Below are 24,788 nucleotides of genomic sequence, written 5' to 3'. Positions count from 1 at the left end.
CACAAACAGGCTGGTCTTAATGGATCTAAAGCTTCCCCTCCCCTGCCTAGTGCAGTAACTCTTCTCTCTGGATAAAGCTTAGAAAGAATCAGCCAAGCCCTTGTGTAGCTTGTGGTTTGGCTCCCTGCCCGCTCTGCCCTTCAAGCAGGAAATTCTCAAAGGGAAGGGAGTGCTTTGTGAAGCTCCCTTAAGACTCTGCCTCTTCTCTTTTAGTCAGAACTTAGCATCAGGTCATCTGGAGCTCCTGGAAGCTGACCAGACAGACTGATGGCGCCTACAGACGGTATTTAAGCAACTTCTCCACCTTGATCATTTTCCCCTCATCTTTTGTCCTTTGCGTCCTTGATTGCTATTATTCAATATGAGATAATACACTCTTGATATCACTCGGATGGAAGAGACAAGCAAGGAGAAAGAGATCAAAGGAAGGAGAAGAAAAAGAAGATGCCAAAGGCAGAAGAAGAAAGAGAGAAGATGCCAAATACTTCCTTGATTTCCCTGCTTTACATACCAGGCACATAAAGTTTCAGAAATTCTTAATATACTTAATTTTCAGAGTTCTGGGGTTACCACATCGCCACCAGACAGCAGCAGACTGTCAGCAGGGGCCATGGGCATCCTCTTCCCACCAGCAGAGGAAGCAGCTTGAAAGCTGGATCCAGAAAGCCCAGGAGGCTCTTGGCACCTGTGAGCTTGGCTGCACTTGAAAAGAAACTCGGGAGAACGGGATGGGTTTAAAATGTCTTTCTGCTTCCCTCTGCTGGCCAGATACCAGATGTACCGGTGTCATTCCTCCATCAGGGTGAGGGATAGAGGACAGAAGGGTCATCTTGTGCTCTCACTACACGTGTTAAGTTCTCCGGTTTCCTTGAATTTCAGAAGAAACGCACCGTGTATGTGTGTGTGTCCTGGAGAGCTCAAGAACACTGGAAATGGGACGAGGGTGAAAGCTGGGTGGGAGATGGTAGGAGGTGCTTCAGGTGAGGGCATTATGTGAGTAATTTCAGGACTTAATGCAATAATACGATTGCATTACCACATTCCTCACCCTGTTGCAAAAAAACCCCAAAACCCAAAACAAACCAACCAACCAAAACAAAACCCCACCAAAACACAGATATAAACTGCAAACAGTTTTGTTACTCACTTATTCTGAAGGAGTTTATACTGAAACCTCCTTGATTGAGATTGAAATCCTTCCCCCCCCCCCCCCCCCCCCCCGAGTTTGGGATTACTTTCCTGTGGTGTTTATAAGGACTGGAAGAATTCTTGAAACCTAAAATCTGAATGTGGAGATAGAGCAAACATGTAACTGCAACCCCAGCTTTCGGTTTAAATGGCATATGAAGTTAAAGGCAAATCTAACATTAATGCAGTGCTCAAGCCAAGAAATCAGCCGTCACTTCTGCATTTAATTTCCGTTTTATTGAAGAAGCAGAGGGAATAAAAGCACTGTGCAGCAGCACTGCTCATGAGGGGGCTTTGAGAGGGCTTTAAGGGGGCTCTGTGCCGTTAAATCGCTTTTGCGGGTTGTCCCCATTTACCGACTCGGGCACCTCATCCGTTCGCTTCACGGGGCGACCCTCTCAGCTGCAGCGCTGAGGAGCGATCGGCGGACAGAGGCGGGAGGAGCCGCTCGGTGACAGGACGCGACACACGGCCCGGCCCCGCTACTGCCTCCCCGTGCGTGCCGGCTCCCTGCGGCCCTCGGCGGTACCGGCGGCTGAGGGAACGCGTGCACCTGGTTGCCGAGACAACGACCGACCCAGCTCTCCTCCAATCACTGGCCCCGTTACTCTGGGCCCTCCGGCAGACATCCAATCACAGGTGAACTCTCAGAGGCGTGGTGCGCGTGGTTGGGCGTGCGCAGCTGTGCATACGTCTCAAGGTGGCTCTGGAGGCTGGGTGGGGCCTCCCGGAGCCGCCACCGTTCCCGAGGCGGGCAGCGGCCGCCGCACACCGGCTGGAGGAGCGGGGTGCTGCGGCTCTCCCCGGAGCTCCGGGCCGGGGCACGCCCTTCTCCCCTCTCCTCTGGGCCGGGGCTGCGGGAAGCGCCTGCCCGCAGCAGGACTGTGCTTGTGTCGGTGCCGGCACCGTCCCGCCCCGCCCGAAACGAGTGGCGGAACTCAGCACTTCCCGTCCGCCCCCTCGGGGCCCTGTGCCGCAGGCGAGCTCAACCCATAGGCTGGGCCAGGCCCCGCCACCACCCGGCATCCAATCCCCGCCTGCAGCCCGGGCCCGGCCGGAGAGTGACAGGGCTGGCGGCAAATCGGAGGGGCCGGGCGGGAACCTGTCGCGGCCCTGAGCCGGGAGCCGAGGTGGGTGCCGAAGGGCCGGGCCATGGGGACAGAGCGACGGGGCTGGGGGCGTAGGTGAGTGCGGGGGCCGGGGAGGTCGCCGCTGTCCCCTCGGTGCTGCGGGCTCTGGGGGGTCCTGGGCGGGAACAGGCCTCCGCTGGGGTCCGGGCCGCGGGTGTCGGCTGGGCAGAGCGGCCTGACCCAGGGATTGGGCCTCCAGGGGCAACTCCCGCCCTCAGCCAGGCTCTGCCCTGCCCGAGCAGGACCCTAACAGTGGGATGATGAGGGCTTTGTCCCTCACTTGGGGTGTTTCTGGTGGTGCTGGGCTATTACGCCAGCCCTGTCCCTCACGCAGGGCACACGGGGCAACCCATGTCTTCCCTCGCAGGCAAAAGCTGGCCAGGAGAACTTGCAGGTTGTAGCCTGAGCATGGGATGGGTTCTGCTACCTGACCGCTGGCCAGTTGTCCAGGGCCTGAGCATAAGGGATGCTCCACCCGTGCCCCTTCAGCTAGTTTTCGGACTGAGGAGGATGTTCCACTTGGGAGGATTGTGCCCCTGCCATGTCTGCACGCCAGCATCCCCCACAGTACAAGGGGGACAGTGCTGATGCTCCTTGAGGTCTTTGCTGAAGAAGCTGTCATAGCGTGCAGGGATCAGACAGGCTTGCTCTTTGTGGTGCTTTCCAGACACCCTATAATGAGTCTGGCTCTGAGGAATTCAGCCTCTAAACTCTGCTTGCAGCGATTACACTGAAATGACCTCAGCATGAAGAGCAGCACTGTCATCCCCAGCACGTGGGGATGGGGTGACTAATGTAGTGCTGCATCCTGGACAAACAACAGAGACAGCAGAGAGCAGAGAAATGAAAAGCAGCACTTGGAGGACTTCAGAGACTTCGATAAGAGCTTTCCAAATGGCAAGGCCTGATGTTAAATGCCAGCAGAGTATGTCACCCCTGGGGCTATGCCAGTGTTCGAGCTTCTGTGTTTGAGACTGCAAGAAGGGAGTTCTCTGTAGCCTTTCTTTCAGTAGGATTTAATGCGTATTTTACCATTGAGTTAATTTGACTTAATTCTTTGTTGTCTTTTGTTTGTTTGTTTCTGGTTTTTAATTAGTGTTACCTCGGAGGAATATAACCTTGCTGCCCCACTGACTGGCTGGCAATACTGGCTTCTCTACACTCCTGCCTACAGTGCCTGCTGTATCTCGGTGTAGCCCAGACAGGCTATACAGAATTTTTGGGGGCTCACCTAATTGTTTAGTGTCTAAGAAAACAAGATGGATGGGAAAAAGTGGTACCAAGTTACAGAGAAAGTGGTTCCAGCAGGGTCCAAGTCTCTTCTTTAAAGAGAAGCTCCAGCATCCAGGAAGCTGAAAAGTAAACACTCCAATCAGTCACAATGGAAGGAGGCAACAGTCCAAATCTACAACTTCAGCAGCTCCCATTAGCCACGGCAGCAGTTTCTGTGCAGCCACACACCGACTCCTTTTCATACAAGGTCAGGTTTCTCCCCTAGTCTATCCCTAGAAGGCCCCAAGTAACTGACAGTGCCCCTATATTTTGGTTGTTTGTTTGCAGCAAGTGCACTGCGTTTGTATTTAGCCATGCCTGGAGGCCCCAGTGCATTACAGCAGTGAGAGAAAGAAACTCTCTCTCTTCTAAACCAAAGGGCAGTTGCTGAGCCAGTGAACTGTGCTGAGCTGCTCTGGCTACACCTGTGATCACACAGGGACATTTTCCTGCCAACTTTACTGTTGTGGGAAGATCTCGCAGGTGGTTTTAAATCAAGCTGCTTGGATGAATCTTATTTTCATACACCCTGATAAACAGATTTTTTGTTCCACTGATAAGAACTTGAAATCTTAAAGTCCCTGTCTTGCTATGTGTGAGAAAATTGAGAGTAGTATATTTGCTGTTGAGGGAGTAATACGAATGTGAGGTCAGTTATCCCAAATCAATCAAAGTACTAGACTGTATCTTGGACACCAGCACTGAAATGAAAAGTTCTAATGACATCTAATGAGATTTAGACAGTTGTTGGAGGAACATAAATGCTAAATGGCCTGGCTTAGCCTCAGGCTCTCCTGTTCCTTTCTAATGTACATTTCCTTTGTGACTCAGCCTGCTTTACATCTTTTTTTATTTCAAATTCTGTCTTAAGACCGTGAGAATGACTGCAGAGCTGGGAATGCTCATGCAGGAGGGGTTGGGAGCTACTACCAGTTGCTTATTACTTTGAAATAGCTGGTTCATATAAAAGCCAGCATAAAATCCATGGTAATTGGGCGGCCTCATGAAACAGGCTGAATTACCTGAACCAGCAGATGCTGTAAGTGGAGAAGAGCAGAACAGTTCTTAAAATGTGACCTGCAGAATGCAGAGGTTCCTGCTCCATACTCTGCTGAATTCCAGGGCAACAATCATCCTCATGAAAAGAGTTATTTCAAAGGGAATAATGAGCAAATGGGTCACTGTGTTTACCTTTATCTTCTTCCCCTCTGAGAAACTGCACAGAATGCAAATACATGCATGCTAATGAAGTCTCTTGTAGCAAGCATCTTGTCTCTTGTAGCTAAGACAGGGTGTTTCACAGGTCTGGAACACAGCCACAGGGAACTTACCTGAATTGCCCTGGATCACGTAGGAAGGGAGGAAGATAAACAGACAGTTTATTGACAGATGATCTAGGAACTGTTTTAAAAGTTTCTTCTCTTGCAGGTGTGCAAGAAGCTCCAACTTCCTTGGCTAAATTTAGTATCTGTGTGTTTTAACAGGAGAACCTGATTGGTGCATTACTGGCTATTTTTGGGCATCTTGTCATCAGTATTGCACTCAACCTCCAGGTGAGTATCATGAAGCAAATACTCATCCTGCATTAAAAAGCATCAAGCGCACCAAAGCCTCTCTGCCTTTCTTTTGTCCTCTAGAAATACAGCCACATCCGGCTGGCAGGTTCCAAAGACCCCCGAGCCTACTTCAAAACCAAGACATGGTGGTGTGGACTGTTCCTGCTGGTGCTGGGAGAACTGGGAGTGTTTTCCTCTTACGCCTTTGCTCCTCTTTCACTGATTGTGCCACTCAGTGCAGTGTCTGTTATAGGTAAGGGGGGAGGAGGCAACAGCCATACAAGTCTGAGTGTGTTCAGTGTGAGGCTGCTGACGCATGAGTTATGGACTGATGCATAACTCACTGTTTCCCTCTCCTGTTTTATAGCAAGTGCAATCATAGGAATTATATTTATTAAAGAGAAATGGAAGCCCAAGGATTTCTTGAGTAAGTTCCACAGTTCCTTTTCATTTTTCCTCCCTGTTTACAAGCCATTCAACACACAGCATGGCCTTTCAGGAATCATAATTGGAGGGATGGCAAGGTCTCCTTTAGCTCTAGTACTTCTTTGAAGATTTGCCTCATCTGAGCCACTGTTTGTTAAAAAGGGGTTTTTTTGGTTTCTTTGGGGTTATTTATCTGATTTGTGCCAAATCCTCTGAATCTGTCAGATTTTAGAAATACCTGGAACCATCCAGAGGAATGTGCATGATGGCATTAATAGTCACTGTGCATGTGTGATATTACTCCCATGCATCCACACTAACCCACTAACTTTGTCCTCTCTTTCTTTCTCTTTTTTGTCCTTTGGTCGCCAAAGGGCGCTATGTTTTGTCCTTTGTAGGCTGTGGTTTGGCAATTGTTGGAACTTATCTGCTGATAACATTTGGACCTAATAGTCATGAGAAGATGACAGGAGAAAATATCACTAGGCATTTAGTGAGCTGGCCATTTCTGTTGTATATGGTAAGATGGCCCATAAAAAGTGGGCCAGTTTTCTGCTATATGCCTGATGGGGAGCTTCATTTCGAGCATTATTTTTCTCTGTGGTTACTACCAATATTCCTTGCACTTGCTAATGAACCTGTGTCAGTGTTCCCTGGTGTCAGTTCACGTTGCATGTGGACACATGCATGCATGGTTTGGAACTCTCCCATTCTTGCTCTGAATTATTCTGTTAGGACTTGAATATCTTTATCTGTTTTCAAGTCTCTTGCTGTCTCCCGGAGCTGTCAGCTTCAGCCTGTGGCAGCTGAGAGCAGCTGCTCCAGAGGTGTCCAAATGCTGGGCTTGCATCTGACTTTCTAGACTGAGCCATCAATCTCTCATTGGAAATCTTATGGAATGTGTCATTTGTTAATGGAGTTTGGCCATTAAATAAGATGTGTGCTCCAGGGCTCACTGAAAAAATCTCATTATAGAAAGTAGGCTGAGATCTGTCATGTGAATATTCAGTCAGGACTATTTGATCTGCTGCTTTACCACAAATCTAACATCAAAAGTGCTCCATGTTTCCTGTTCTGTGAGAAGCTATTCAATGTCACCTCATTAGAAGCTGAGATCATGCTAAATTTGATCTAGAATTGTGTGGGATCCTCATTTTCCTTTGATTTGTAATTACACTACTGTGTAATTCTGATGTTTGACTGGCTCAGAATCCCATTTACTGCCAACCCCATATACCCTGCCTGTTTTAATATTCTCATTTCTATCTTTTGCAGCTTGTGGAGATCATCATGTTCTGCCTGCTATTGTATTTTTACAAGGAGAAAAATGCAAACTACATTATAGTTATTCTCCTGCTGGTAGCTTTGCTGGGTAAGTTGATATGAACTTGTAAGATCTTCTGATTCTGGCTTATAACACTAAACTGCAGTAAACTAAACATCTGTGGCCTACAGGGAATTATACTGACCTCATTAATGTCATAAAATGCACCAATCTAGTCCAGAAAGGTTACTACAAATTACATGAAGCTAACGCCTTGCAGTGATGTTTAGGATCTGTGTAGATGACCTTTGAACAAGTAAGACTTATTTCCCATGAGGATGAATAATCTGCCAAATACGGAAACCAGTTATTTATTGGTGGTGTTAATTTTAACCTGTGCATGCACATGGTACAGTATTTTACCTATTTTTGCTCTGTAAGAAACTGTGATCAATTAACTGTCAAAAAGGTGAATAACAGCAAGGCAGTGACACAGTGTGACAGGCTCTTGAATCTGTCACAGGCCTCAGTGTTTGCTATTTATATTGCCTCAGTTACTGCTATGTCTTTTCTGTTTTCTTGGTTTTTCTTTGAACTGCTTGGAGCTGGATTTCAGTAGCTGATGCCTCACAGGCTCTGTGAATTGCAGCCACAGCAACTATCCTAACTTGGAATGGCCCTGGCTTTTGCTTTCAGAAATGAAAAGGAAGTAGGCTCTTTCTGATTCTTGTTTTGAAAACTTCCTTAGATTTATTAACTGAGTCAATATGCCATCAGAAATGAAAACTTGGATCCTTCCATCACAATAGTTGCACAACACCGTTAATACTCCCAGCCCTGTAGACAAGGGAAGGTGCTACAGAAAGGTTGGGTGATTTACTGGAGGTCTCTGTAGTGAAGTTGTTGGGCAGAGCTGGGGATAAACCAGGCAGTTTGTGTTCCTTGTCTGACCTGGCCAAAGAGGGGTTCAGGTCCTCCTAGGTCTGTTTGTTGCTGGCTGCCTGCAGGTACAGCACGACTGCAGCTCCAGCCCTGCTAAGCGGGTGCTGCCACTTCACCCATCCTGGCAAACCTTCACAGGTTCCATGACTGCAGTGACAGTGAAGGCTGTGGCGGGCATGATCCTTGTCTCCATACAAGGAAACCTGCAACTCGACTACCCCATCTTCTACATCATGTTAGTGTGCATGATTGCAACAGCCATCTTCCAAGCAACGTAAGACATTCACTTTCTTTTTGTCTGTAATTGTGCTGCTTTCAGTGGACCAGTGACTAGTGGGCTGTTTGTTATCTGTTCCAAGAATGCTGATTAAATGTTAGGAGAATTATCCATTGTCTTATGTTACCTGTCGTCAAATCCATGTCACAGGAGCCTGGGATAATAGTGTTCTTTGGTTTTCCACATACTGACACTGCCAAGTAGTTTTAAGCCCAAACTTATACATTATTCAAGTATTATGCAAAACAGTGTTAAGACTGAAATGGTGGCAGATGGAATGCAGGATGTGTGCAGTGGCTAAAGTCAAAGCTCAGAGTCTGTGGTGTTGATAATGTCTAGGTGGTTTTTTTGGTTTCTTGTTCCTCTGTACTTTACTATGTAAAAAGCTAGGAGCAGCAGGGATAGAAAGTTATTCCACATGTGAGTGGCATTCTGGCCCTAAGGCCAGTGGCAGTAATTCCACTGCCTTTAGTGAAACTTAGTGAATTTCACAGCCTTTACCTGCCAGGTTTACTCTTCTATCATTTCTATAAACCTGCAGCAGCATCCTTTGGAATTTAGTGAGAAAGACAATAAAGTTTCCCAAATTTATGCATCACTTTTGAAAGGTGTTTCCAAACAGGAAACCTGTCCTTAGGTCCATGTTAACTGCTGTGTAGTCTGAGTATCCTTCTCAAATCAAGCCCTGTTCTTTGTCACTGTACTGCAGGTTTTTGGCACAAGCCTCACAGCTCTATGACTCCTCTCAGATAGCCAGTGTTGGCTACATCCTGTCCACAACGGCAGCAATCACAGCAGGTAACAGCACAAACACTGGGGTGGCCTCTTTGAAAAGAAGGGCGAAAGGTTATGTGTAGAAAAGGGTGATGCATTAGATGTGCACCTTCAATACACAGCTAAAATTTCTCCGTGTGTAATTGTATCTAGCTTTTGTTAAAATGTGTGTGATGCAGGGTCTAAACACATTTGCTTCCTCTGTATGAAGGTGTTACAATTCCCTTCCCAATAACCTTTTCTGCATTGTACCTAGAACACAGCTGCTCACCGCTTTGTAGGCCCTTTTCTGTCTGAACAGTTTGCTCTAATTTCAGTCGTTGCCACCCAGGAAAAGCTTTGCCCAAGCAATGATGAGGTTTTAAACCCCTTAGGATTCAAACCTGGCAGCAGCCTTTTAAGGTTTTGTTCTCACTTAGACATTTGAGCAAAACTGAGGAAAACAACCAACCGGCCCAAAGCCCCAACACTCAACAGTGCATCTGCTCACAGTGATGGATGCTATCTGTGTAAGCAGTAAAGCTCTTCTAGGTACGTAAGGGCAATAGCTTCCCCCTGTAAATTACACATTGCCTTTTACTGCTGTTCCTCAATGTTGCAGAGCCTGTGGCCTTCTCTTTGGCTAATGTTTATTTCCTGTCACGTTCCAAGCCATATGCTGCTCCCAGATTGATCAGCTTATTTACTTCAGTTAGAAATGTAAAGAGCAGGAGCCAGGACACGGGTCCTGTTGACATACAGGACTGAGGACACCGGTCAGCTTATTGGTTTGAGCCGTATATTGTTTGGGTTGAGTTTGTAACCTGCTGTAGTTAAAAGAGATCTGATGGGGTTTGTCATTCAGACTTCAGAAATGGTCTCTCTGATTTATGTGGGGAGAATTTGGCTCAGGTTTTATTAGCACAGTGACGTGCAATAGTTCCAGCAGTGTTTCCTTCACAAAACTGTGCCCCAGTGTGGAAAGACTTGCACTGGTTGTTGTACAGATTTACTTGCATCTATATTAGTTACACCAGTGTAAGTATTTTCATTGTGAAACTCTCGATGTTTCTCAGTAGATTGTGTTAAAAGTAGAAATTGGGCCACTTTTTGCTATTTTATGGTCATTAAAAATACAAAGGGGCTGACTACAGAAATAGGAATCTTGGTTTGGTTTTGGGAGGGACTAGTGCTGGAGATGTAGCACTGACTGCTTGGGTAAGGAGGGGAAGAAAGATGTCATGAATTTTTTCCTTTTAAAGGAGCAACTTTTTACTTGGACTTCACCGGTGAAGATGTTCTCCATATATGTATGTTTGCACTTGGGTAAGTGTTTAAAGTTTCCTTGATGGAAAACTGGAAAGTCAGCCTTCAGTGACTGTGGCTAGACTTCTGGAGTTCTATTTCCTAGGGCTTGGACCCTCACACAGTGCAGATGTGATCAGTAAAACATCCAGTGTCCTGATGTGAGCAGGTTTCCATAATCAGGGAACACTCTGAAATGTCTTTCAGATTAGTGCAGAAAAAGCAATTGGGAGATTAATGTTCTGAACTCTGTCAGCAAGCTGGAAAAATCAAGATTGACAGTTATGAGTGTGTTTTCCTGTGGGAAACCTTTCAAAGGTCAGGCTGCTAAATCCTGGAATTTTCTCAAAGAAACCCAACCTCTGACCTGCTTCCTTTCCCCTGCAGTTAGTCTAGGTTAATGAATGAATGTGTTTTGGTAAAGAAAAGGTGAAATGTTCGATTGCTGGGTGATACAACACTGCTGAAGAGGCTTATTCACCTGAGACAGTTCCCAACTTCAGAGGTCTTTGGCTTCCCGTGCTTTATTCTTTATGGTGCTACATGAGAGGCACTTGGAAAGACACAACATGCAGTATTACCTCCTCTCCCTTTTCACAGTTATCTCACTAGAGCTTGTTTTCTCTCTCAGGTGCCTCATAGCATTTCTAGGTGTCTTCCTGATCACAAGAAATAGGAAGAAATCTGTACCATTTGAACCGTACATCTCAATGGATGCAATGCCAGGTAACAGTAAAACTACAGTGGTTTATTGCTCTTATTTAAGTGTTGGGCTGCACAGGGACAGCTCAAGCTTTAAGCTCTGTTAAGTATCCAGATGTATCAGGTGGCTGTGTTGTCTTCTAGTTTTTCCTTCTCGTTTGTGTATGTAGAGGGGTACGTGCATGTTTGCATGGAGCAGAGAGAGGCGGTGTGCCATCTGGATGCCACTTGTGCTGGATCCTCTGACACTACAGGTTTACCAGATTGGCTGCTGTCTGGGAAGCAGAACTAGATTTGAGCATACTCTTGCCTTGGTGTTCCTCCAGCAGGAAGAACTGATTACTGGGGAGGGCTGAGAGATGTTGCATGAGGTAGAGACCAGCAGGAGCAGAAATTCCTTTTGGAAAGTACAGCTAAACTTTTTCTGGTGAGCTGCCTAAGAGATATGCAGCACTTGATAAATAACTGACTGCCATCTCTTGTTCACTGGAAGCGTATTTCTCCATTAGCTGCCCTAGTGCTAAGCAGAAGAACATTATGTCTTTCATTTAACGCTCAAGGAACTGATGAGCCGAGGATCACGAACACTGAAACTTTCTAACTGGCTGATTTAACAGTGCAGGAAGAATGCACTTTTGTTCCTAAGCATTTAATCTCTGTCTTTGCTCTTTTCAGGCATGCAGAACATGCACGATAAAGGGACTGCAGTTCAGCCTGACCTCAAAGCTTCTTTCTCCTACGGCGCCCTAGAGAACAATGACAACATGCCGGAAATTTATACTCCAGCCACACTGCCGATCGTGCAGGAGCAGCACGGCCCCAAAGGAGCTTCTGCTCCACCCTACCGGGTGCTGGAGCACAGCAAAAAGGAGTGAGTGACCTTTAAGGAACTGATTTGAATTGTCAGAAGTATGACTTTTATTTATTTACCTATGAAAATGTAAGCAAATGTAAAGCCAACCTTGAAATGGTTTAAAGCTCCTCTCAGGCTTAACTTTCAAGGTTGATTATTAAAATAAAGAACTCTGTATAGCTATGAAGTTGAAAGCATTCCTCTTAGCAAGAAGTAAATCCTCCACTGAAGGTGCTGCCTGGCGTGGTGAGTGCAGTATCCCGGCAATATGGAACCAATGGGATAGCTGATGCTGTGAAAATGTGGAGCAGTGGGAAGAGAAGTGACTAGGCAGTGGTTAGTCCTGCTGGGAGCAGGGTTTCTCCAAATAGATATTTCCAGGAGTTGCTTGCAGAGAGAGGAGGGCAGCATTTAATCTTCCATCTATAGAGGATGTAGTGGTTTCCAGAGAAGTTGTAACTGCACATGTCTCTGGCATGACCACTAAACACCTTAACATGGCAATAAAGTGTAATTGTGTTCGAGTGCTAATACTGCAACTTTCTGTGTCTTTAGAGCAGCACAATTGGTTAGAATTAGCAAGATGCTTTAGTCCTCCCCAACATGAGTCTTGGGCACCTCCTGCACAGCTGTTCTGTTTAGTGTTAAGCACATGCCCTGAGTATGTGAATTGTTTTATAGCACCATAGGCTTACATGGCAGCTTAGAACAGAGATCATTTGCCAGTTCTCTGTTTCATAGCAGAAGCTTCAAGTTGGGTTAAATGGTGCAGAAGAAACACAGTGAATTATGAGAGCAAGAAGAAATGAGAAGGTACGTGGCTGGTATCTGATGGGAAACTTTTGTAGCTCTTGATGAGGTCCTGATTCTCTGTTAGTTTTACTTCCTTTCTGGTTGAGGCAGGACTTTCAGCTTTGTTCAGTGGCCTTAAATGCTTAAAGGTGTTGATATTCCTTAGTTAAAAAGCTCAGTCCAGGTGCTGTAGCTGGGGTGTCCAGGTTTTTTTTCCTTTTTTTTTTTAAAAAAAGGGGGACACACACACAAAAAAAGGATACTAGTCTAATACTGTGAAGGAGCTAAGGAGAAGAAAGAAGCATGCACAGTCCAGCACTCAGCCAATGAATAATGGAGCATTGTGTACTCAGGATATTTATCTTTCCAGCTCCCAAGAGATGACTTGAAGCTGATATGAAGGGAGAATAGACACAAGGGGTGGGAGGGGAACTTGTCAAGTGAAAAGGACAAAGTACAACAATGACTGGTATATGCAGGTTCTACTGGTGCTTTGATATCCTCATCTTCATTAAAGCTATTGTTTTTCTGGGAAACAGACAGTTAAGTCCATTTGGTGTGACCTGGGCTCTGTGCATAGTGGAGTGCCTCCAGGACTTGATTTGAAATGAACAATGCTTGTGTTCAGTGCATTTTTAAGTGGTTACTCTGGTACCAGGCCTTGGACTTGCAGCAGTGGCTTTCTGCATTTATATATTTGACTCATGGCCAGTTTCTGGTTTCCACTACTAAAAATTCCCAAGAACTCCACTGACTTTATACAGTTACTCCAGATTCTTGCTGTTGTATTTGACAACAGAATTGCTCTTTTGCGCGTGTTTGCCTTGCAGCTCTGCAGTTCAGTCTGCAAATACTTGAGATTGCTTTAGCATTTTTGTGCAGCTTAGAAAAATTGCAGCCTTCTCCCCCTGCAAAGAGCAGATGCCCCACTGCTGTCTATGTACCTGTGTGGAGTTTCTTCACCAGCTTAGATACCTGACAGTCCTGATGTTATCAATGGCATCCATACACTATAGCTTATGAAACTTCAAGAAACAACAGCTTTTCTTTTCCCCTCAATATCTTTTGTGTTTAAGTAACGTAACAATGTTAATGGGCTAATACTGCCAGAGCATTCATGTTGTTGGAGTTGCAGTGACACTGATTTACTGCCTTTGGCTTTGTATCCCCGGAAATCAGTTGTGAATTTATGTGCAGCTTTTGTTCATGAGCAACATAAAACACAGTAGTACAGAGGAGGCTAGATGGGAAGGGTACAAGAATGGTGCCTTTTCTTATCTCTTCCCTTTTAATCAGTGAAGCAGTAGTTGTTTTGATCTATTAGTTCTGAAACCACAGAAGCATGTTGTTTTAAAACAAGCTGTGCTAAACCACACGTAGCTGCAAACTCCACTTTTTACATGGCAATATTTTCTCTGTTTCATTATTACAGAGGTGGCTGTGCTATAAAATAATTAATCAGAACAGCTTAAATGTTTTGCTGTTGACTTCTATGATTAAGATGATCCTGTGTGAAACAGGATGTGGTTTTCCCAGCTCTTGGTTTCTCAGTAGGATTTAAAAAGTGCAGTTGACTGGTGTGCAGCCTCTGCAGCCTGGAAACTGCTGGTTAGGGTTTTCTCCTAATCTCATGGTGAGAGACAGACACAGGATGCTGTGCCAGGGGTGGAGAGCTGCTCTGATGCAGAGCCCCTGCTTGCATGGACAGGGCTCCTAGAAGCCTGTTGGAGCTTGACTGTAGGACTTCATGCTCTAACAGTGGGAGGATGTAGCTCAGGGCTGAGAGAAACTCCACACCTCCCTTCTAGTTCAGACATTACAAGCTGAAAACAGGAAGCTATTTGTACCCTCAGGTCTATACTTTTTACAGAGTGTTCTTAGTCTGAGGTGACAGTGGCTATGCCTGGGACTGCAGCAAGCACAGCTAAACAGCACATGAAGATTTAAAGGAGAGGAGCCCCATGCCACATTCTAGTCCTTCTTGCAGAATGAAAAATGATCTGCTGGTGTAGAGCACACTGTAACATTCATGTAGTGTCAAAGCTTCAGTTTACCAAGGGCTGATCCCGAGAGGCAGGGCACTGTCCCAGCAGAGTGCTTCCATTTGCAAATGGGTGGTGCTTTTCAGCATGGAGAGCTGCAAAAGCACGCACAGAAATCCACAGGCTGCTGTCTCCTTCTCTAACCTCGTGGAGTAACTCCTTGACTCTCCCTGTCTTGGCTGCTTTATTGAATGTGAACTGACATCCGTTGCCTCCACACTGCGTGCACTAGAGCACTTAATACGTTCTCAGTGTATATCTTACATGTAACTTAATGCTGTGGAATACAGCTCCTGTGTTGGCTGAATGTACAAAATGATCTGCCTACAATGTTCTCTTGTTCAGATTAAAATGGGTAAAAAAGAAATAAAAAATCAAGCTTTTCAGTATTGCACTATAAGGAAAACTGCTTATTTTTTCACAAGCAGGGTTGCATGACTGTTTAATTCTATTTGTCTTTTAGGCAAGACCTTTGGAAATGAAACGTAATAAAACATTGTGGTAAAACCTGTACAATTCTGTCCTGCTCCATAGTCTTGATATAGCTTTAATGGCCATAAATGTCTTGAGAGAAGTTAAGACAGAATTTAGCTTACTCCTTTAAGTACTGTGTGGATTTAGAGAGCTGGGTTTTTTCCTAACATGATACCTGCAAGTGAAGTGAGGATTGCTACAGCTCAGGTTTGGGGCTGCAGCATTACTAATGCTCGCAATTTTACCTGAGTCTCCAAGTATTTGGTGTCAGCTTTATGAATCATCCAGTTTGCTTCGCTATCTTAGTTTTACAGGGCTTTAAAAATATCTAAGTGTTCATGATTTCAGGAGAGCTTGAAAATGTGATACGAGCATGGCCTAGAGGAGGGGGGAACAGAGGATGGGTCAGATCGCAAGAGCATTGTATTATTGGTGGTGTAACTCATGATTTTGTGCATGCCCACCAGCTCAGAACCAAAACTGAGACAACAGGGAGGACCTGTAATAGTGGCTGGGAACGCTTAGCCGCAGATGTCATCCTTCAGCTACAGGATAGCATGTTGTGATTGCAGGAACAGACAGTTTAAGGGCATTTCTTAATGCCATTAAGAGACACAGACACTCATAAATTCAGAATACTGGCAGTGTAGCTTAATTGAATGCTTGCAACCTAATTTAATGCTCACCATATGGGTTTTAGTCCAGGAGGATAAGCAGAAGATAACCCTCAGGATACTCTTAATTAAATGTATCCCTTGGGGTCCCAAACCACAAATGCAAAAAAAAAAAAGAGCAGCCTTATCTGCTTTGGTGCTAAAGCTGTTCCTCAGAGAAATCCCTGGACACGAGAATTAAAACACTGACTAGTGCATGCCTGAGCCCCAGAGTCTTGGATAAATGTGGTAATACTTTGTTAACATACATTGCTTAAGGGTTGGTGTGTGGTGTCAGACAACTGCGTCAACTGCTAATATAAAGAGGTGGCAATCAAGCCAGATGTCGGGAGCATTACAACGAGGTGTCATTACAAAAGAGAGCATACTTAACATGCCCCTGAAAAGGACACACATGTTGGCAATTTTTGGTATTAAAGCAGAATATATTGCCGGCAAGGCAGGTAGAACATGGTATTGAATTAATAAAACATGTTATTGCAGCAAGGAAAGGCTGAGGTATTTGTGAGTAACCAACGACTGCCTAAATTAACACTGCATCTAAACTGCTGAATCCCTTGTCTGGACAAGTGAGGCTGACCTTACCTTTCCAGAAGTGAATTCTGCGGTGCTCTTAAAGGTTGTCTTAAAGGTCTGCACTGTGGACGAACTAATTACAAGCCCGGTGAAGTACTTGTCATTACTGTCTGCCTTTTTTCTGTACCTCAGCTTTAGAAGTTTCAGCATTGATGTCAGAAGTCCTGCCTGTCTTCAGGCTTTCCAAGTGAGGACAAAGCTGCTGAACTAAGTATTTGTGTCGGTCAAATTCATGAGTTCTGTGTGCTTTTTGTGGAAAATGGAATACAACCAAAAATAGGACGTTGGTTTGTGTTGTCTTTAGATGTAAAATGCACGTGAGCATTCATTTGCCACACAGCTCAGATGACCACCGTCTCGGATCATCTATGGATTAAGCCATGATTTACTGAGAGACACAAGCTCTCACTGTTCCATCCGAGCGCATGCCCCAGCCGAGGCCAACTGCAAAGTGAAGCCCATTCACTGCGGTGCCATCCAGGCGCACGCACAGGCCTTTCGCAGCCTCAATGCCCTGGTGGGAGGCCCCGCAGCGTGGCTGCTGCACTCTCCGGGTCAGTCCCGCGTCCTCCTCTCTGGCTTCAGCCTTTACGGTCTCCCCAGGTCCTGCCGGGGCGCTCCTGTCAGCTCTCAACGCGCGTTTCGAGGCTGTTAATAAGGAACATGACAAGGCCTCTGTCCTCCGCACCGGGCTCTGCAGCACCTGAGTGCTGCCCGCTCCGTCAGACGCCGTTCCCAGGCCAACCTCATCTCCCTAGGCGCGGGGAGCGGCTCCTGCGGGCCAAGCAAGCAGCCCTCCACCCCGCCGAGGCTCGGTGCCTGTGAACTCCGCTCGCCTCCCTGCAGCGCTTACGAGCCCATTGCTGAGGAGAGCCCCGAGGGGCGCCACGCGCCTGCACCGCCTCCAGATGGGGACGCGCCGCCCGCTGCACCCCGCGAGGGAAGTGGCCGGCGCATGCGTGGAACCGCCCGCTGCATCCGGGTCACCGGCACCACGCGCACACACACACACCCCCCCCGCCCGTCCGCCTCAGCTCCCGCAGGCGCGTCCTCGCCGCTCCCCTCACGCAGTCGGTTCTTGCGCGCGGCCACCGGCGGGGAGTGCGCGCTCCCGCCGCCGCCGCCGCCCCCCGCCGGGATCCCGCCGAGGAGCACGGTGAGAGCCGCGCGCCCTGCGTGACCCCGCGCCCCGCAGCCGTTGGCTTTTCCCCGGGGGCCCGGCCTGGTCCCGGTTCGCTGAGCACCGTCCGGCGCCGCCTCCCAGGAGGGTCGGTGCGGGCGCGGCGAGGCCTGGCCGGGCCCGTCCCGCGGTGCCGCTGCTGCCCGTCTTCTGCTCGGTGGGGCAGGCGGAGGGAACACGGGTCCGCCCGTTCAAGGGACAGCCCCGGAGGGTCTTTGCCTCCATCGCCCGTGAGTCTCAGTGCGGGTCCGTTGCCGTCGCCTGCCCAGGGCCGCTCGCGGTTAGCCCTGTCCTCTGGGGGTTGGCAGCGCGGAGCCCCGGCACAGGAGCTCCTCAGGGCGTGTTTGTGTCTGTGTAGGAATTTTGTACTAGGGGGGGGTTCGGGGAGCGACCCGGTTATCGTTGGGATGCGGTGACGGAGCTGCGGGTGCTCAGGGAGCGGAGCCCGGACGCGAGCGCTGTCTGTGCCGATGGAGCCGGAGCTCCCGGTGGCAAAAGCTGCAGCTCCGGTTCGCTTAAATTTCGGGAGATTTTCAGCTCTGTGTGCGGTTGAGGAGTTTGCCTGTTTCAGAGGTACCTGCCGCCTGGTGTTCAAGGGATACGCAAGTATTAACTCACGGAAGAAGGACTTAAGGGTCTTATCCAACTGGCTTTAGGTCTTGGATTCCTTTTAGTCTGTTGTGTATGGCCTTTTAAAATTTAAAAGGGTATTGTCAGTTGTCCACACAATTTGCTTGTCTTTTTGAATTGGTTTTCACGCTTAATATTACTGCAATAATTAGCTGATTACAATGAACAACTAGCACTTGTATTTTCATATCAGACATAAATAGGGACTTTTCACCTTTCCAAGGAGGTAAGTGAAGTAATTCCTTTCTTGCCTAGGGGAAAGGGAAGCAGAGCAGCTTGGCTGTTGCAATGATAATCGCTCCAGTGAACCTGTCCAGAAATACCCGGAGTATTTCTTCTTCTGATTTTGATGCTTTCTAATAATTGCACAATGAAATAGTTCTACCTAATCTGTTAATATCTCACTTCTCACAGTGCTGTTCTAACAGTAATTCTTAATTGACATCCAGACATCAGTCTTATCGGTCTCACCCTGATTTCAGGGGTGTTCTTGCATTGCTCAGTGTTCTGATACTGATTCGGGTGAGGTCAGAAAAACAAGTAATCAGTGGAAAAAAAAAACCCACCCCAGAATTAACCATGTAGTTTTATAATTAAAGAAAAAAATATAACTGAGATGTATTCTTATTTTCAATGCATAAATGAAGTAGCTTTTGTAGTCCGTGCTCTCCGGAGAAGCTTTTCAGATTGTGCTTGTATATTAGCAAGAAATGGCACAGAAATGACACAGAACTGTTTATCTTGTTGATGAAATGTTTCCTTAACTTTGACTAAGATTGCTCCTATTGAATTGCTTTCCCTGCAGACTGGTTGCAGGAATTCAAGGGAATAACTGCAGTGCCTTCTGCAGCGTGATAGTGTACGAGTTTCTACTCTTGTTCTCTAAAGGAATGAGATGGTAATTCAATTTTTGCTATTAGTTGAGGAAAAAATGTAATCTCCTTCATGGCCATGGGGAGGTTTGAGCTCCCCAGCTCTCCAGCATCATTTACACACATCATTTGAGAGCCTCTGCCTTTTTACAGAGCAGAAAATACCTTCCAGTGAGACGTTTTGTTGCTGTATTCAATATTACATGAACTCACGTGTAACGAAACCTGAAGCCAATGAAGCTGTTCGCTGTGTGCAGAGCTGAATGTTTTTGGCCTAAACAGGTTTGTGTGGTTTCCATTAGGATTCTTAAACTTCCTTACAAATCTGCAGAGCATCTCTTCTGTGCAATAATGCATTCTGATGCAGGGATTGATGCAGGGTTTGCTGTTTCATCATACCACTAATTGCTGTTGAGCAAAAGGCAGTATTTTCCTCATATCAAAAAGCAGTATTTTCCTCATATCGGGGGTGTTTACTCTGTAAAAGGTTTACAGGGAAGATCTTTTGTGGTGAGCAGAGACAGGCCTACAGAGGGTCACTGAGGCTGTCTCCTCGTGGCTCAGCCCTGCTTCTGAGCAGTCCTGCCTCTGTGCTCTGCTTTAATCTTGTGCATTTTGAGGGTAGGGTACACGGGTCGACAGTGGCAGTTGTTGATTGCCTGTTTCACATGGATCTGGGTGAAATGTGGGGACTGCAGGTTTCATTTCTTTAATGTTAAGATGCTGACAAGACAGTTTCACTCCTGTCTGTAGCCCAGTTCGTGCACTATGAAAATCAGTAACCTTGCAGCTGTCACTTCATCTCTGCCTGCTTCACAGGTGACTTTAATTGTTTAATGTTATATAATTATAAAAGAAGCTAGATCTTGACTTTTTTTTCTTGTTGTTGCCTTTTTTCCCTTTCTTTTTTATCCCCATCCTCTCTCACAGCATGGGGTATCCTGGGATACCTGAGCTCCTGGCATTTGTTTGCAAACATTTCAGTTGCTTGTTATTGATCCCTCTCCAATTCCTAAGCTGATTTGGCAAAGACCTTCTAACTGTATTGTGTACCTGGCTGTCATTCTTGCCTTTTACTGCTCCAGTTTTTGTATATTGTCACCTTTTCATGTAGAAAATTGCCCTGTTCTGTGATACCATAGGTGGAAATAACATGATGTCTTCGTTTCAAAATACAAAATAGCATTTGCAGAGTTCTCACCCCTCCTCATGCTGGAACTTTGAACTTCATTTTAATTCCTGAATTACTTTAACCAGATTTGGCAGAAGCAGGAAGAACTGGGAGTCCGTTGTGTCCCGTCCCCCCCATGCATTCTTTATGTCTCTAAGTTGGTGGTTTAGAGAGTGTTTTCTATTGCTCTTCACATTCTGGTTTGGGTTTGTGTTTTGAAATAGCAGACCCCTATTAGAAACTGGAACATAAAGAAGAGTTGCTTTGGGTGAAGGATGCTCAGAGATACTATGAAGTCCTGGAGTGACAGCCAGTCAGATCTCTATAGCAGCGACCAAGAAGAGGAAGAACAGATGATTTTTGGAGAAAATGAAGATGACTTGGAAGAGATGATGGATTTAAGTGACTTGCCTACCTCACTCTTTGCTTGCAGTGTTCATGAAGCTGTGTTTGAGGTACAGGAAGAAAAGGTAAGGTAGAGAGTGGTATAGTATTTTAAGTATAGATACAGCTATTGAACATTCATGTCTGGATTTTCAATACATATTATAATTGGGGTGGAAAAAACAACCCAAAGTATTTACCTGGTAAGCTCAGATGGGAATGTACTACAAAGAGCAGATCACACTGCGCTTTGCTGGCATTTGCAATTGTTAATAGATGCACAGTGCTTCTCCCATGAAAAGCACTTCTGATTTTTTCCCCCCTCTTTATCCAGGGGCAGATTTGAATAAAATCTAAAAGCAAATTTAAATTTTTGTTTGTTTTTTTCTTTCAAGGCAGGGATTCTGTTAAAAGCATTCTGAACCTGCAGGGTGGCTGTTCTGGCTTGAACACCTTAAAAGGGCCTTAGAAATGAAAATCTCTGGCCTGCTAACATCTGTAGTCAGTCAAATCTGTACTTTCCCATTGCTTCCAAGAGCATCAGAGATAATTATGCACACTCCATGAATGAGGGAAAGTGGAGGGACCGACAGGAAAGCTTTGCTCTGCGGCTTCTTCAGTTCCAGCGCTTACTGTGCAAGTACCAGTGGTTTTGTTGGCGTCTGCACTTCTGAGGAGCCTTCGCTAGGTGTCAGCTTGTGTATGGAGAGTTTTACAGGCTCCTTCACATCAATTCAGGTTTAAATAGGGAGACAAAGCAGTGCTACCGAGGATGCAGGTTTGCAAGTCAGGGTAACTGAGGGAAGTGTGGAATGTGCAGGTTTAGGCGAGTAAAGAAATGGATGGGATTTGGGAGAAGAAAGTGAAAGGAAAATGTGTTTTCATTGAGTGAAAATGTTCATTTTGTGTTTGGAGAATCTTTGTACTTCATCTCTAGGAAAGATTTGAAGCACTTTTCACAGTCTACGATAATCAAGTTACATTCCAGTTGTTTAAAAGCTTTAGAAGAGTAAGGATAAACTTCAGCAACCCAGAGGCAGCAGCAAGAGCACGGATAGAGCTGCATGAAACAGATTTCAGTGGAAAAAAGCTGAAGCTGTACTTTGCACAGGTATTGTGGAACACCAAGATGTTGCACGTGTCCCTGTTTCTTCTTTATTCCATGTCTTCCCATGAATTTCAGAAGTGATAAGTATCAGAAGTTACCTTCAACCTCGTTCTTCTACACTGAGATGTGTTACTTTCATTGCTTTAGGGGACAGATTTGCTTTTCAGCTTGGGCTTACAGGGTTGTACTTGGTGTGTAGCAGTCACACAAATCCCTGTTTTGAGGTTTGGTTTAACCATAGATAAACAGAAATGTGCTGAAAGAAGATAGGTGGGTCCAATGATCTCTTTATAATAGGTGCTTTGCAGGCATGTTCTTTGGGATTAGCAGCATTTGTCATCCTATGCTGTATCCCCTGGCTTTTGTCTTCAGGTACAGGTATCCAGTGAAATAGGTGACAAGTCCTACCTCCTTCCTCCACAACCTGTTAAACAATTCCTGATATCTCCACCTGCATCTCCACCAGTTGGATGGAAACAGAGTGAAGATGCAACTCCCCTGATAAACTATGACTTGCTTTGTGCTGTCTCCAAGCTGGGACCAGGTAGGAATATTTACCTGCTCTTGTTCTATTACTTAACTTCAAAAATAGTGACCAAGGGAGTTTCTCTACTTTCCTATGAGAAGAAACTGGGTCTCTTGTGATGTTCTTACTTGAATAAAATGATCCATCACTTTTTTTTCCCCCCTCAATTCATTAATGGATTGAAAGTACAGCACAGGACAGGGTTGTGTGGTACTAGCTCCATTGCATCCATGTGTTGAATTTTGTCATGGTCTCAGTATTAAACAAGAAGAAGAATGAAATATTTAACAGGTCTGGTGAAGTTGAGCAAATTAAAGACGAGATGGGAATAAATGAGTATTTGGGTGTGTTACTGCAAATACTAAGGACTTTTGGGGATAAAATGGCTTAGGGCTTTTCCTTGGGGATTTTCTTAGCATGATTTTTGTTTGCTGCTCTTCAGGGGAAAAGTACGAGCTTCATGCAGGAACAGAATCAACTCCCAGTGTAGTTGTCCATGTCTGTGAAAGTGAGACAGAAGAGGAAGATGAAATTAAGAATCCCAAACAGAAGATCATGCAGACAAGGCGTCCAGAACCACCTGCAACAATACTGAGTGAACCTAAAGCATTTGATTGTACTCTGGAGGTAGGGGGTACTATGCACTGTTAAATTGTGTGATGCTCAAGGTAGTATCAAAAATCAGACACTTACTGAGTACATGTGTTGATGTCTGTGCTGCTGCTATATGTTATGTATAGCGACAACAGATTTTACTTGTAGTTGTATCTCATGTTCAAGATTTTGGATGCCAATGCTCTGACAAGCACTTTAATTTTAGGGACTAGTCGCCCAACCGTAGCAAATCCACCTGACTTGAAATAGTGAAAAATAGGAAGTCTGGTTGTGTGTTGTTTTGTTTTTAAGATGTTACCCTTTTCTTTATATTGTACAGTGTGATGTACTGAGTGCTGAAAATATCTATCTTACTGTCACAATTGGATTCAAGGAAGTTCTGCTCTGTACTGGTACAACAGCTTCCAGTCGATACGGTGTTAAATGCAAATGAAACGTACTCTTTTATGCTAAAATTCCTTCCCAGCTAGTAATCTGAGGTGGAGATTGATCTTGGTCTTTCTCAGAAATGCCAAGTGTGTGTTTTTAATTTGACATGAGGCACAGATACACGTATGGAAATAAATTCAAGTAGTTTTGCTAACTACACAGAGAAGAATACTGGAGGAAGAAGCACAGACGGGTGGGAAGTATCGCCAGTGCTGCTGCTGCTGCCAGGTACGATGGTTTGCACTGACACCTGAGGAGTGAATGACGATACATGGAGAGAAATGTGGATCCAGCTGTTGAATGTGTTGTCTCTGATCCTCTCTGAGAACTCGATAACGTTTGTTCTCTACCGTCCTAGAGGTGGCCTACATTTATAAGTAAATCCAGTGACTGTTGTGTTGTGACTAAGTTAGGAAATAAAACATCTAGGGTTAATTTTTTAACTTGTCCTAAACGTTTTCAGTCTGTTTTGTATGTTTTCAGACAATCGGTTGCCTGGCTTAGCCAGTTTTTATGCAGTTTCTGCCCTCGTTTGCTGTTTTTCATTCAGGCCTTTTCTGTGTGGCATCCTGTCTGTCTGACAGAGCATCTGCTGCTGTTTTGAGACCAGGGTGCATCTTTTAAATACAGATCTTTAATTTTGTGATCTTGTGTTTTAGTAGGAGGAAGATCGGCCTCAGTATAATGACACAGGCTCCTATGCTTTATGCTATTTTATAACCAACCTTTTTTAGTCTAGACAGATTCTTTTTTCTATTTATAAATAAAGTCATTTGTGAATAAACCAGGCTGCTGATGTTCATATAGAGAGAAATCATTCACAAATCAGCCCTTTCCAAATTCATTTTGGTGTGTTTCAAGTCTACATGATGTGCTTATTGACTTTGTTGTCACTTGATTGGTGGTGGAGAGGAAAAGGAATGGTCAGGAATATGCATAGGCTGGGAGTTTTCAACTTTGTATTGTGCCAGCTCATGATCTGTTCCTGCCACCAGCTTCCAGCTGCAAATTGGGATCCTGCAGGCAGGTCCTTGTGCCAGAGGCAGGAATAGTAGATATTAAAAAGGTAGGAAAATGGGTCTTGCTCATCTTGCCTCCACAGGCATGGCATTTATGTATATCTTCAGGTATTAAAGTCATTCAAAGTACAACTTCTATGTCTCACTGTTCCATGTTACTTACGAAAAATAACCCCAAATCCAACCAAAAAACTTGCATTGTGTATTTTTCAGGTTCCAGAAGTCCATTTGGATTTTCTGTGGTGTTTATATTTTGTTAGTTGTTTAATTTCTGCCCCGTTGTAGAAGTTGCTGTGAGTAGGAATAAGTGGAAACCCTTCAGAAACAGTTTTGTAAGGCAAATCAAGCAAGCGATGTTGTCAATGTATCTTGTGTAAGATGTGTAACAACTTGCATTCCAACATCTTTCATTGTGTAAAGACACTTACAATAAAAACAATGCAGTGCCATTCACATCTGGTTTTTAACTGTATTTCATATTGGACCAAGTTTGATGTCGGAGTCAATCACGGTATTGATCAGAATTGTGGCAGTTTGTTGCTCTGCCTCTGCTTTTGCCGCTTTGATTTGAGCAGATTCGAGCAGCATTTTCTGTGCTGGCCAGCAGAGGGAGGGCCCTGTGCTCCTC

The 24,788-nt window shown here is 45.4% G+C and overlaps 2 protein-coding genes across 6 annotated transcripts; both read left to right on the top strand.

Annotated features, from left to right (window-relative positions):
- Positions 1–1,446: 1,446 nt before the first annotated feature.
- Positions 1,447–12,882, top strand: NIPAL3 (NIPA like domain containing 3). Of its 3 annotated transcripts, none has more exons than XM_080632395.1 (12): positions 1,447–2,372; positions 3,415–3,798; positions 5,075–5,143; positions 5,228–5,399; positions 5,514–5,573; positions 5,947–6,092; positions 6,848–6,944; positions 7,917–8,052; positions 8,765–8,853; positions 10,071–10,134; positions 10,745–10,839; positions 11,491–12,882. In XM_080632395.1, exons 2-12 carry the CDS (start codon positions 3,700–3,702, stop codon positions 11,688–11,690), a joined length of 1,227 nt encoding a protein of 408 aa, XP_080488521.1. In that variant the 5' UTR covers positions 1,447–2,372; positions 3,415–3,699; the 3' UTR covers positions 11,691–12,882. The 3 variants fall into 3 exon arrangements, with proteins under 3 accessions (XP_080488521.1, XP_080488523.1, XP_080488522.1); XM_080632396.1 differs by having other exon boundaries at positions 2,283–2,318; XM_080632397.1 differs by lacking the exons at positions 10,071–10,134; positions 10,745–10,839; positions 11,491–12,882 and adding an exon at positions 9,249–9,361.
- Positions 12,883–17,245: 4,363 nt separating this feature from the next.
- RCAN3 (RCAN family member 3) lies at positions 17,246–24,502 on the top strand. Of its 3 annotated transcripts, none has more exons than XM_080632536.1 (5): positions 17,246–17,382; positions 20,307–20,549; positions 21,401–21,574; positions 21,944–22,115; positions 22,540–24,502. In XM_080632536.1, exons 2-5 carry the CDS (start codon positions 20,355–20,357, stop codon positions 22,746–22,748), a joined length of 750 nt encoding a protein of 249 aa, XP_080488662.1. In that variant the 5' UTR covers positions 17,246–17,382; positions 20,307–20,354; the 3' UTR covers positions 22,749–24,502. The 3 variants fall into 3 exon arrangements, with proteins under 3 accessions (XP_080488662.1, XP_080488663.1, XP_080488661.1); XM_080632537.1 differs by having other exon boundaries at positions 17,316–17,382; positions 20,304–20,549; XM_080632535.1 differs by lacking the exon at positions 17,246–17,382 and having other exon boundaries at positions 19,534–20,549.
- The last annotated feature ends 286 nt before the right edge of the window (positions 24,503–24,788 follow it).

The sequence above is a fragment of the Psittacula echo genome (genome assembly GCF_963264785.1).
Source record: "Psittacula echo genome assembly, chromosome: 21".
NCBI classification, from domain to species: Eukaryota; Metazoa; Chordata; class Aves; order Psittaciformes; family Psittacidae; genus Psittacula; species Psittacula echo.
Note: the sequence above shows the minus strand (reverse complement) of the source record. Positions and strands in the feature narration are given on the sequence as shown.

Excerpts from the sequence above, each read along its gene's own strand:
- NIPAL3 (XM_080632395.1), top strand. The coding sequence starts at position 3,700 with ATGGAAGGAGGCAACAGTCCAAATCTACAACTTCAGCAGCTCCCATTA. Across the intron at positions 3,799-5,074 it reads CCGACTCCTTTTCATACAAG|GAGAACCTGATTGGTGCATT; the intron begins GTCAGGTTTCTC and ends GTGTTTTAACAG. Across the intron at positions 5,574-5,946 it reads GAAGCCCAAGGATTTCTTGA|GGCGCTATGTTTTGTCCTTT; the intron begins GTAAGTTCCACA and ends TGGTCGCCAAAG.
- RCAN3 (XM_080632536.1), top strand. The coding sequence starts at position 20,355 with ATGCTCAGAGATACTATGAAGTCCTGGAGTGACAGCCAGTCAGATCTC. Across the intron at positions 21,575-21,943 it reads TGAAGCTGTACTTTGCACAG|GTACAGGTATCCAGTGAAAT; the intron begins GTATTGTGGAAC and ends TTTTGTCTTCAG. Across the intron at positions 22,116-22,539 it reads TGTCTCCAAGCTGGGACCAG|GGGAAAAGTACGAGCTTCAT; the intron begins GTAGGAATATTT and ends GCTGCTCTTCAG.